This window comes from Heliconius melpomene, chromosome 18 (genome assembly GCF_056956725.1).
Source record: "Heliconius melpomene rosina isolate 202511_hmr_F chromosome 18, ASM5695672v1, whole genome shotgun sequence".
In the NCBI taxonomy this organism is placed as follows: Eukaryota; Metazoa; Arthropoda; class Insecta; order Lepidoptera; family Nymphalidae; genus Heliconius; species Heliconius melpomene.
The window spans coordinates 9,862,486-9,875,049 of record NC_140406.1 but is presented as its reverse complement, the minus strand read 5'-3'; the positions used below and the strand labels follow the sequence as shown (position 1 = coordinate 9,875,049).

Sequence of the window (12,564 nt, the reverse complement as noted above, 5' to 3'; positions counted from 1 at the left end):
ATTTGTTGTTGCAATGAAATTATGCTCTTGTATTGTATTAGTTGAATCAACAGCTTGGTTACTTATTTTAATAACAGATTAAATAATGTAACCATTTCGGTTGTTTGATTTAACTTGTATTGAGGTCGTTGTGGCGCGGTGGGATAGCGACTGTACATGGGATGGTAATGTGTTCGATTCCCAGTCGAGGCAAGGAGTTAGAATATAGTATTTAAACAATAAAGGAGTCTTGAGAATTTATGAAAGATACGAAAATCTATCTAACATACAGTTACATTAGTATATTTGGACTCGAGAACAATCAATCCATGTAAACATGTTTAATTTTTTCTTAGCTTGAAACCTTATTTGTATTCTTTTAAGCGTAATTTCCACTTTACAAAATCTCTCCTTAATACTCCTATAGACTCTCCAAGAGTCTCTTGGATTCGACTGGCTGTCAGTCACTCAGTCAATAATGGATGCATACATACATAATAATGTATAAATCGATTACGGTGGCATCGTATTCCGCCACTAAATACGCAATATTACGAAAATTGGGCGTAGAGCAGAAGAAACGGATAGTTTGAACACTAGGTTCCCTCTACCAACCATGCTATACCTAAAAAAGCGCGAATCTGCAAAAATATATAGATAAATAATTAACAAACTAAATGACGCAAATTATAAACAAATAATAATTTCCCACCCCACTCGGCTACCAACAGAGTACTAATACAAATAAATCAGTTCAACAATTGCACACACTTAATGACAGCTCGAAAGTAAAGAAGAAATGATGAAAAACAAATTCTAAATGGTTTCCTAGTTCAAATAGATACCGTTGTAGTGCCGCGTGGCGCTATACAACTTTCGCTAGACAGCTCAAAAAGCTCCAAAACGAAAGCTTTAACAATTTTCAACTTTATTACATAGTAATATAGACAAACTTTATATTACCAAGCGTAAATAAATACACTATAGATTAGTAAGAGACTAAAGTTCGAATATAAAACAATGTTATATTTACCTATAATGGAACTGATTTTAATTCTTATTTCCATAATGATAGAGTTCTTAATATTTTTATGGAATGGATATCAAATTTGGTCCATTTTCAGATGCACGCGTCCTCCCATAGATAATAAATGGTTTCGGCAAATAATTACTTTATTTGATTTTGGATGGATGATGGTCGCCGGCAAATACACCCTCGTGGGAGCTTGTGGGGGTTAGCTTACGTTTTATTTTTGATTTTATAATTGAATGACAGTGTTATATTCAAATTTGGAAGTCGATAATAATATTATACGTTATATGATGACGTACGGAACTTTTACACTATTAGAATCTATAATCTACATGTGTATGATAATTGTGGATTCGGTTTCTGATAAAAAAGAAAGAAAAGAAGAAGAAGAAAAGAAAAGTTTTTGCTTTGGTAGAAAATATCTGTACTGATTTTTTAAAAGCTCTTTGTTCTTTGGACGCGCTAATTTCAGAATGTACAGAAATTTCAATCGTTTTGATGAAATCACCGTACCTGCAGTCGGAGTTACCTCGACTATTTAGTGTATGGCATGTCTGTCACAACTCTTAGTTATTTCCATTTGTTCCATATATTAATAATTGTATAAAAAATATAAAAATCAATATAATTCAAAAATATTCAAAAAACTGTTTATTAAATCTAGTACGTTAACGTTAGCTACTCCATTCCTGCAACAAGACGACACCTTTATATGAAAAAGTAAACGTAAAAATATTTTTCCAATATACTTCTGCTGAATACAAAATTATCTCAGATTGTTTGTTGAAATTTAATATTTCGTTAATGAAGTCCTATTGGTAGACCTGACGTTGTGATATAAAAAGGAGTCAATCTTTAACAGAGCCAGAAGAAATACAAGAGGTAGGTAGCTACTTAAAATAGAATACGACTATAAAATTTAGCGTTGAGTGGAAGTCTGGAGCTGAGATCCACCACTCAACACGCAATGCCTCCAGGATTCGGTGGAAAGTGGGGAACGAAAGTGTTTTAATGGGAACAGGGTGTCATAACATTAAATTCCTCGGTTTTATCTGCCCTGCTAAAAATACGGAATACAGAGTGGAGCTAAAAAAACATAAAAAATATTCTACCTATCTAATCGTTATTAATGAATTTTAATTTGAAATATTTTTAGAAAATTCATATTTGCTTATAGATAGATGAATAATAGAATTGTTGACGATCACAAAGGGCGTATTGTCACTAGGTATGTCAATGAGATCTCGAAATTCCAAATCCCCTAATAAAATTAGTAATGACATTCTATTTGGTACCCTTCAAAATTTCGCCACCGCTCCTCCGACATTCCACACAGAAATCAAACAAGAGATTATAAATCGTAGAATTTTTATTTATTGCTAACAAGCGATTATTATGAAAATATATTTTTGTCATCATTAATTTTATATACATTTTTATCTTTAATAAATTATCTGTATTTACATTTCTTGCCAAAATTACGAATAAACATTAAATATTTCGCCCATTTGATTTCATGCAACAATAACGTATTTGCAAAGTTTTCAAAATAGTCGTAAATTAACTTTCATTAACATATTGATTTTTAAAAGATATAATAAATGGAATTACGTCATTATTACAATAAATGAGCTATTTTTTCTTCAAAATACAAATATTATCGATTCAATAATACAAATACTTTTTTTTCTATAAAGTTTACCAATAAGTAATTTTGAAAGTATATTATAAATAAGGAATGGAAAGTCTCAAGAGTATCGAGACAGATTTTGTACTTCAAAATTATTGTCATTATCACTAACTACGTCTATTTGTTCTTGGTCGTTTTCACAAGACGCTGAATTAATTTTGGAGCAGGATGCCTTTGAGCAACAACATTTCTTGGCTCTTCCATCACTAGTCATTGGGCTTTCCTCTTTCTTCAATTTAACGCGGCGGTTTTGGAACCAAATTTTTACTTGTTTTTCTGAAAGTTTTAGTCTTGAAGCGATTTCAATTCTTCTCAGTCTAGATAAATACATGTTCGTAGAAAATTCTCTTTCAAGTTCCAATAGTTGAGTGCCCGTGAAGGCAGTGCGGATACGCTTGCTGGAATCTTCTTTAAGAGGTAAACGTTTCAAGTCCTTTGAATATCCAGGAAGTAGTTCTTCTTGATGAGCCAGAGGTGGGCTTGGAGTGCCATTTCTACTTTCACTCGACAATGAAGGTGACCTCTGACCTTGACTCTTAGAAGGCGACGTAGCTGCAGATTTGTAGGGATGGTGTAAGTATGGTGACACCGATTTCTTTCTTCGTCTAACAAAAGCTTCTTGTTCTTCAGATTTCACGTAACTTTCAAACTGATGACTATCGCCTTGTATCGGTTCATACACTGGTGGACGAGGCAGTTGATGAATGAGTGGGTATCGAAAATTTAGATGTTCCAAAAACGGTCTGAACAAATCTGGAGCACGTTGTTGATGCTGCAGCCCCAAACTCAGCAAATTGTTCAAGCTTCCTGGGTAAGGGTACGGTAGAAATTTTGGCCTAACATCCATATGATGGCTCATAAGGTTCGTGTATGTTTGTATCGGATCACTTGTCATTTCAGCATTTTTGCAATCTTTCGTTTCACTTATTAACGCGTCTACCAAAAATGATCGTGACATGTTGAGAACTACTCACTATGGCGTTCGCCTTGTGACTGATTAAGCAGGGTGAGATCTCCTAAAGTAACAATTATAAAAACTACCCCCACTTAGAGCACCCTATTGTAAATAAACACAATGGCCTCACTCGAAGCGTTTTGGCAATTATTTGGCCCGTCCCACCCTTTTGTCGGCGAGCCGTCAGCCCCAGTGTTAGTAAAGAAAAAAAAACTGTATTCTTATGAATGGAACATTTTAGTAGCTATGAATAATTTTGTATGGGTTCCTAACATCCCTTATATCTGTCTCATTAAACTCAATTTGGTATCTGTTTAGGTCGACTGATGTATCAAAACTGGATATTTAGTTTTTAGATGAATTAGTAAAAAATTTTAAAAAATAGTTTATACTGAATAAATTATTGATTTAGATTTTGCAGCAAATGATGGACTTTTTAAAACTTTGATTAAATAAGTAAAATCTAACTACAGTTTTATAAACATTATTGTCATAAATATGATTAATAATTGACCATATACATATTCTTTCTAAAAATAATAAAAATTTTAGAACTTAAAATATCAAAACGTTTAAATCCATAATTCCAACTGAACATTAATTAGGTATGAATACCCTATAATATGAGCCGTATGCTGTACACGTGATTTTGATACTCGTTCAGAGAAATGGAAGGGTGGGAGCACTAGCCCCGCCCTTAGCTACCCTTATTAAAGAACTAGTTTATGAAATATTAAAAGGGTGAATAATATTGTTATATTAGTAATTGTGAATCAATTCATGTTATTATCATGTCAAGAATAATTTAAGTGCAAGTTGAAAGTAACTATACGGTTGAACGTTAAGTGATATGGGATGGGATGCTGTGCTGTACCATATTTAAATCTCTGTATACAACTGGTTTTCATATTTAATAAAGAAATTGTAAGAATTTGTCACATGATGTCTTCATAAGGCAGTGAAGATGAAGCTGTATATCCTATCCTATCCTATATCTTATAAAACAAAGTCGCTTTTTGTGTCTGTCTGAACTTTCTAACTCTTCTTCTTCTAAACCACCCAACGGATTTGGATGCGGTTTTCACCATTAGGTCGAGTATTTCTCAGGGAAGGTTTATATATAGTTTATTATTTGTACATTCTTATGTAAATTAACATAAATACGATAAATGTGTATAAAGTCCTACCCGCTGAGACACTTTGGCGCATGCGCTGCTTTAATGGTAAATACTACATGAAAAATATGTACTGGAGTATTGTTCCTCTTAATAAGATCTACAAAAAAGTCCGCGATGGCATATTCGTATCTTTTAAGAATAACGTGTAGTGATCATATTTCTGTCTAAAAATAGTAATTTCAATATATTTTTTATTGTGAGGGATATTTTTCCATAATGGTATTAATCCTTATCCTTTAAAATACTTTATTAAATTTCTACGTTAAACGAAGATAAAATTTGCTTTTTAAACTATTTCGAAATTGCGAATAGTTTTAGAGAAAAACGCATTTTATTATTGACACATCACGCCGTTCACACATTAACTGCATCGAGTCAAGTTTCACTTATCCCTTACTCTCAGCATATAAATAAGTATATTAGTTACGTTAGCCATTTAATGTAGATCACAACTGGCTTTTCTGTTTTTCATTTTAATAAGTACTTTAGAAGTTGTACAATATCAAAAAATCCTTGCTGCGAAACGGCTCGCCACTCGCCATGTGTCCGCCGCGCCCACCTGCCTTACACGCATCGGTGGTTCAGTGGTAGAATACTCGCCTGCCACGCGGGCGGCCCGGGTTCGATTCCCGGCCGATGCATTCTATTTAATTTTCGTCACAGGCAGCCACGTAGTGCTTGCTTTTCATCAGGGACAGAATACCCTCTTCAGCATTAACCACAAGCTCGGAAAAAAAACCCGTTTGCACGTATTGGATAATTCGAGTTGAATGTATTATTTAATGTCATTTAACTATCTAAAAATAGTAATTTAAATATATTTTAATAAGTACTTGAAAAGATTAGTAGCACAGATTTAAAATTACGGTACCTACTAAAAAATCCTTGCTGTGTAAAACAATTGGAAAATCCTTATTGAAACTACGAAAATGCGGGTTGCATTAGGGTTTAATTAATTTTCACATTATCTTAAGTGCTTTGCAAACATACATTATATGAATAATACAGTAGTAAAAGCGGGCGAAGCCGCAATAGGGTCGCTAGTATCTTATAAAACAAAGTCGCTTTTTGTGTCTGTCTGAACTTTCTAACTCTTCTTCTTCTAAACCACCCAACGGATTTGGATGCGGTTTTCACCATTAGGTCGAGTATTTCTCAGGGGAGGTTTATATATAGTTTATTATTTGTACATTCTTATGTAAATTAACATAAATACTATAAATGTGTATAAAGTCCTACCCGCTGAGATACTTTGGCGCATGCGCTGCTTTAATGGTAAATACTACATGAAAAAAATGTACTGGAGTATTGTTCCTCTTAATAAGATCTACAAAAAAGTCCGCGATGGCATATACGTATCTTTTAAGAATAACGTGTAGTGATCATATTTCTGTCTAAAAATAGTAATTTCAATATATTTTTTATTGTGAGGGATATTTCTCCATAATGGTATTAATCCTTATCCTTGAAAATACTATATTAAATTTCTACGTTAAACGAAGATAAAATTTGTTTTTTAAACTATTTCGAAATTGCGAATAGTTTTAGAGAAAAACGCATTTAATTATTGACACATCACGCCGTTCACACATCAACTGTATCGAGTCAAGTTTCACTTATCCCTTACTCTCAGCATATAAATAAGTATATTAGTTACGTTGGCCATTTAATGTAGATCAAAACTGTCTTTTCTGTTTTTCATTTTAATAAGTACTTTAGAAGTTGTTACAATATCAAAACATCCTTGCTGCGAAACGCGCCCCGCGACGTTTTAATTATTCAAGTGCGTCATGAGCAGTCATCGGTGGTTCAGTGGTAGAATGTTCGCCTGCCACGCGGGCAGCCCGGATTCGATTCCCGGCCAATGCATTCTATTTAATTTTCCTCACAGGCAGCCACGTAGTGCTTGCTTTTCATCAGGGACAGAATACCCTCTTCAGCATTAACCAGAAGCTCGAAAAAAAGAACCCGCCCGCTGTAGAGGCATAGCACTGAAGATTTAGATGCGTTTGCACGTATTGGATAATTGGAGTTGAATGTATTATTTCAGCGCGATATATTTGGTTTCATATTTTTTGTAGTAGTTATTAGTAGGTAGGCTTTTGTTTATAATTTCTTCCGTTTAAAAATAGTCATTTAACTATATAAAAATAGTCATTTAAATATATTTTAATAAGTACTTGAAAAGATTAGTAGTACAGATTTAAAATTACGGTACCTACTAAAAAATCCTTGCCGAGTTAAACAATTGGAAAATACTTATTGAAACTACAAAAATGCGGGTTGCATTAGGGTTTAATTAATTTTCACATTATCTTAAGTGCTTTGCAAACATACATTATATGAATAATCCAGTAGTAAAAGCGGGCGAAGCCGCAAGGGGGTCGCTAGTATCTTATAAAACAAAGTCGCTTTTCGTGTCTGTCTGTTGTTTCTAACTCTTCTTCTTCTAAACCACTCAACGGATTTTGATGCGGTCTTCACCATTAAGTCGAGTGTTTTTCGTAGAAGGTTTATATATAGTTTATTATTTGTACATTCTTATGTAAATTAACATAAATACGATAAATGTGTATAAAGTCCTACCCGTTGAGACACTTTCGCGCATGCGCTGCTTTAATGGTAAGTACTACATGAAAAAATATACTGGAGTATTGTTCCTCTTAATAAGATCTACAAAAAAGTCCGCGAGAGCATATTCGTATCTTTTAAGAATAACGTGTAGTGATCATTTTTCTGTCTAAAAATAATAATTTCAATATATTTTTTATTGTGAGGGATATTTTTCCATAATGGTATTAATCCTTATCCTTTAAAATACTTTATTAATTTTCTATGTCAAACGAAGATAAAATTTACTTTTTACAATATTTCAAAATTGCAAATAGTTTTACAGAAAAACGCATTTAATTGTTGACACATCCCGCCATTGACACATCAGCTGTATGTTACTCAAGTTTCACTTATCCCTTACTCTCAACATATAAATAAGATCATTAGTTACGTTGGCCATTTAATGTAGATCAAAACTGTCTTTTACCGTTTTTCATTTTAATAAGTACTTTAGAAGTTGTTATAATATCAAAAAATCCTTGCTGCGAAACGGCTCGCCACTCGCCATGCGTCCGCCGTGCCCGCCTGCCTTACACGCATCGGTGGTTCAGTGGTAGAATGCCCGCCTGCCACGCGGGCGGCCCGGGTTCGATTCCCGGCCGATGCATTCTATTTAATTTATCTCACAGGCAGCCACGTAGTACTTGCTTTTCATCAGGGACAGAATACCCTCTTCAGCATTAACCACAAGCTCGAAAAAAAACCCGCCTGCCTCTATAGCAACGAAGTGTTAGATGCGTTTGCACGTATTGGATAATTGGAGTTGAATGTATTATTTCAGCGCGATATATTTGGATTCACATTTTTTGTAGTAGTTATTAGTAGGTAGGTTTTGGTTTATAATTTCTTCCGTTTAAAAATAGTTATTTAACTATCTAAAAATAGTCATTTAAATATATTTTAATAAGTACTTGAAAAGATTAGTAGCACAGATTTAAAATTACGGTACCTACTAAAAAATCCTTGCTGTGTAAAACAATTGGAAAATCCTTATTGAAACTACGAAAATGCGGGTTGCATTAGGGTTTAATTAATTTTCACATTATCTTAAGTGCTTTGCAAACATACATTATATGAATAATCCAGTAGTAAAAGCGGGCGAAGCCGCAAGAGGGTCGCTAGTTGAATATATTTTTTTAATTCCTTACGCCGTATTCCGCAAATAGAAAAGAGGCCAGAGGGTATGTAGTGTTAAGACACTCGGTTCTCGACTTTCTGCCCAATTTTTGAGACATTGCGTGTTGAAAGGCGGAAGTCGATACCGTAAATTGGTATATCATTTTGATAAAATTTTTTAAAACTGTTGTTTTCATGTTGTCTTTAAAGTGATAATTTTATCAGCATCTGAAAGTAATTCAGATTAGTAAATAAATAGTGGTCTACTTCAAGCGGGCGAAGTCTTGGGAAATAAATCAACAACCTTCGCGTTTACAGTTAGACACTGAGGCGTTCGTTGAGGCCGCTGTGGCCTCAAATTATCTGTTTATTGAATTATTATAGCTGATCGAACTTTATAATGTTTCACGACAGATCCACTATTACCTCGTAATCATTTGATGTATCAACATGACACACCTGGGTATTCTATCCTCCCCCATATCAGCAACCCTTTTCCTATAATGGGTTCGAATCCCAGAAAAAATAAGTTTAAATATACACTGTATAGAGTCTAAATTGAAGGAAATAAAGTATAAAATAGATAATATTTGCTTTATATTGTTATTTTCTATCCATTGTTCGGTCTTATAGTTCGTGATCATTTTTGGCTTCGCCAAATTTTTAACAATAAAAAACTGTAAATAAGATAGTACAGTCGTTTCGCCATTTTTTTTGATAAAAAAATTTGTTGTCATGTTATAAAATGCATCATTGCACTTTTGTATGGAATCTTTTGGAAAAAATTCACAATTATGTAAAGTAATGGGATAAACACGACATTAGTACAAACAAGAAAAACAAGTCTATTACTAGTTATTTTCGTTTTCCAAAAGTTACCAAATCATTTATGGGACAAGGTATATATAAAATGATTTTAAATTGTTTAAAATTTAAATGTAAAATATATTATTAGGCTAGTCGTGGCGCAGGGGTATGTGTGTGCGTACGACTGTAAATGCAACAGGTTGTGGGTTCGATTCCCAGTCGGGGAAATTAAATATTTTCATTTTCTCATTCTGATAACGAAGCAAAGCGCAACGTTCAGTTCCGCCACTCAACAAGCAATGTCTCGAGAATTCAGAGGAAAGTGGGGGACGTTGTGTCACTAGGCTCTCTTAGGCTTAGCAGGGTATGCAGAGAGCAGGCTCTCTCTGCATACCCTGCTAAGTACTGTTTGTATGCAAAGTCTTTTTAATTCACTTTGTATATTTTTAAAATTACATTAGAACCTATAGTAAAGAAAAATATATTAATTTAACCAGATTTCTGGCTTTGTCGTTCCAACATCCGCTATGCCACAACAATACAAACCTAAACTAACTTAACAACCAATCTTTAAAATCCAATTTACCTTACGTTTTAAATTTTTAAACACATTAAAACACAATTACTTTAAGTGGCAAACTTCTAAAATGACAAAAGGCGAAGCGGAAATGCCCATAGAGGTGTAATGACCACCTGCGAAAGTCATTTCATTCACAAATATATGGAATTCTTCGACGCCTCACTGTCTGGCCGTACTTCATTCATGCTAAATCAATGAATGAATTTTTGTATGAGGTTTTGTATTCTATATATGTATTGTATTCTATTCTATGCATTGTATTGTGGAAGATTAGAAATTGATAGTGTAGTATTTTAAAAACGTAGAGCCAAAGATTTTGTGTTATTGTTCTGAACACCTCCGAACTGTTGATTTATTAGTTTTTTTTTCCTTACTTTTCATGTTAAAGTATTTTTTTTATTGGAACGTAACAAGTGTATATCTTATATGGGTATTTGATTTACATAGAGTTTTAAGTAGTTATTTAAATTTGAATATGTGCAAAGGTGATTTAATTGTTATATAAGGCCATCGTGGTTCAGGGGCACAACCGTGCAACTGCAAACGCCATGTTTTTGGGCTCATTTCCCAATCGGGGGAGTGAAATATTTAATATTTTCATTTCTTTGCTCTTGCAATGAGTCAAATCGCGGCGTTGAGTTCCGCTGCTCAACACGTTATGGCTCTTAAATTCGGTGGGATCCGGAAGGGGAATGAACGGAAATATCTTAAATCTTAACGGAGTATGTCTTAATACTAGGTTCCCAGTTTCTACCTACCCCGATACAAGTGGGATGAATAGTTTAAGAAAAAACAAAATAAAAGAGCTTAAGTAAAACGCGTACGTAATAAATTATGATAACAAACCTTTTTCCATGTAAAACAAATCAAGACCTTGTCTAGTGACCAGAGCGGAAAAGCGGCGTTAAGATTCGCCACTCAACAGGCAAAGTCTCGAAAATTGCGGTCGAATGAGCAATGGAGTATCTTAAACTAAAAAATATAAAGTTAATTGTGACACTATTGTATTTTGTTAATAAATTCATTGAAATTGATTCACATGAATTTACAATAGAATAAAAATACAACACTTATTTCTGTACCACATAAAGCATTTCAAAACTACAACTAATAAAGCACGTTGCTTCTATTGAGAATCGAATCCCCACCCCTCGTATGTACGTGCCGTGCATTCATAATGTTTGGAGGATAGCTATGATTGCTAATTAGTTTATAGCGGCATTAGTATGGCCATTGTGGAACAGATAGGATATTGTGTGATTTAATATGATGGGTGTACATTCGATTTTAGTTAGGTAATTTAAGAAATGTTTTGAATTTAATATAAGCTTCTGTTTTTTTTAACATTAGTAATTATTTTTTAATTCGTTTAAGAATATGAAAAGAAAATGGGTAAGCAAGGAGAATCTAGTGTTAAGACACACCGCCCAATTTTCGAGTGATGGTTTTGAGTGGTGGAATTCAACTCCCCGCTTTATCTTTTAACCAGATCGATAAAATGAAAATAATTCTTTTTTCGTGTGGGACTCGAGCTCGCGACTGTTGCGTTTAGCAGTCTGTCGTCATTCCACTGTGCCAAGATGCCTTTTCATATTGTACCCTTACTTAAATAATTTATTATTCTATGCATTTTCTTGAAGAGAATCGAACATTCCTATAGTTATTTTAAAAGATTCTATTGATTCTGACGAAAGGCTGCTTGAAATTATTGGCAGTTAACTAATTTGCTCGAAGTAACCCAATCTTCTATCTTTAGCTTGTTTTCATTAAATTTTAGTTGCTATCGTAAACCATCTATTTCCAATAGTAAAATTAAAGATATGATGGCACAGTTGATTTCAATTGGCCGGTATATTTATACCGGATCGATGATTATAGATTCAAAATTGAATCTATATTTCCCTTTTAAAAGTTTCAAATCATAAATTTGAAAAAAATATACATATAGGTCTAAATTTATTTTTTTAATATTCTTCAGTATTTTGTGAACAACGCTACAAAATACGTTTAATAAAAATAATATTTTTTTTATAACAAATATTGCTTATGGCAAATCTTTAATCAATTGACCATGAAACCATACGCTGTAGAGGTATATAATTGATCTAAAGAAACCTAAAGTTCCCATGCTCTCAGCCTCTTGACGCCCTAATTGCTTGTCCAATTGATTGTCAAACCAGAGTGGTCTTGAAGATTTTGACAAACTCGTAGGGTATGGTACAAGGGAAAGACTTTAATGTTAAATTACCAGGAATGATGTGTTGGGAAAAATATTTATTTTAGCCATATAGCAGGATAGGGAGTGGGAACCTAGGAACCTAGACAGGATACTCCGTTCCTATTAGGACTCTCCCGTTTCAAATTTTCCATGGAATTTTTGGGGGCCTGTTGACTGCTCTTTGCGCGGAACCTAACGCCTCGCTTTGCCTCGTTACCTGAAGCTAAAAAAGAATCGATTGTATATTCAAATCGCTTCTCGCTCACATCTTATTACACTTTTCTTGCACAACACCCCTCTTAGTTTAAACAACCGCAATCCCATTGTGCTACTACTACTACTACTAACATAACGTTAACAGCGAAACTTACTGTCAATGTCACATTAAACCTTTG

The 12,564-nt window shown here is 33.8% G+C and overlaps 1 protein-coding gene, 1 long non-coding RNA gene and 1 other non-coding gene across 4 annotated transcripts in view; 2 read left to right on the top strand and 1 right to left on the bottom strand.

Moving 5' to 3' along the window:
- Positions 1–12,564, top strand: part of LOC146529495 (uncharacterized) — a 169,798-nt gene that overhangs the window by 58,477 nt on the left and 98,757 nt on the right. The gene's annotated exons all lie outside the window — the stretch shown is intronic.
- Positions 2,761–3,796, bottom strand: LOC146529501 (uncharacterized). The gene has a single exon (XM_085202184.1). The coding sequence runs from the start codon at positions 3,658–3,660 to the stop codon at positions 2,761–2,763; it is 900 nt and encodes a 299-aa protein (XP_085058310.1). The 5' UTR covers positions 3,661–3,796.
- TRNAG-GCC (transfer RNA glycine (anticodon GCC)) lies at positions 7,985–8,055 on the top strand. Its single transcript has one exon. It is a non-coding gene; the product is annotated as a tRNA-Gly (tRNA).

What these genes read in the sequence shown, in the direction of transcription:
- LOC146529501 (XM_085202184.1), bottom strand. Translation starts at nt 3,660, where the DNA reads ATGTCACGATCATTTTTGGTAGACGCGTTAATAAGTGAAACGAAAGAT.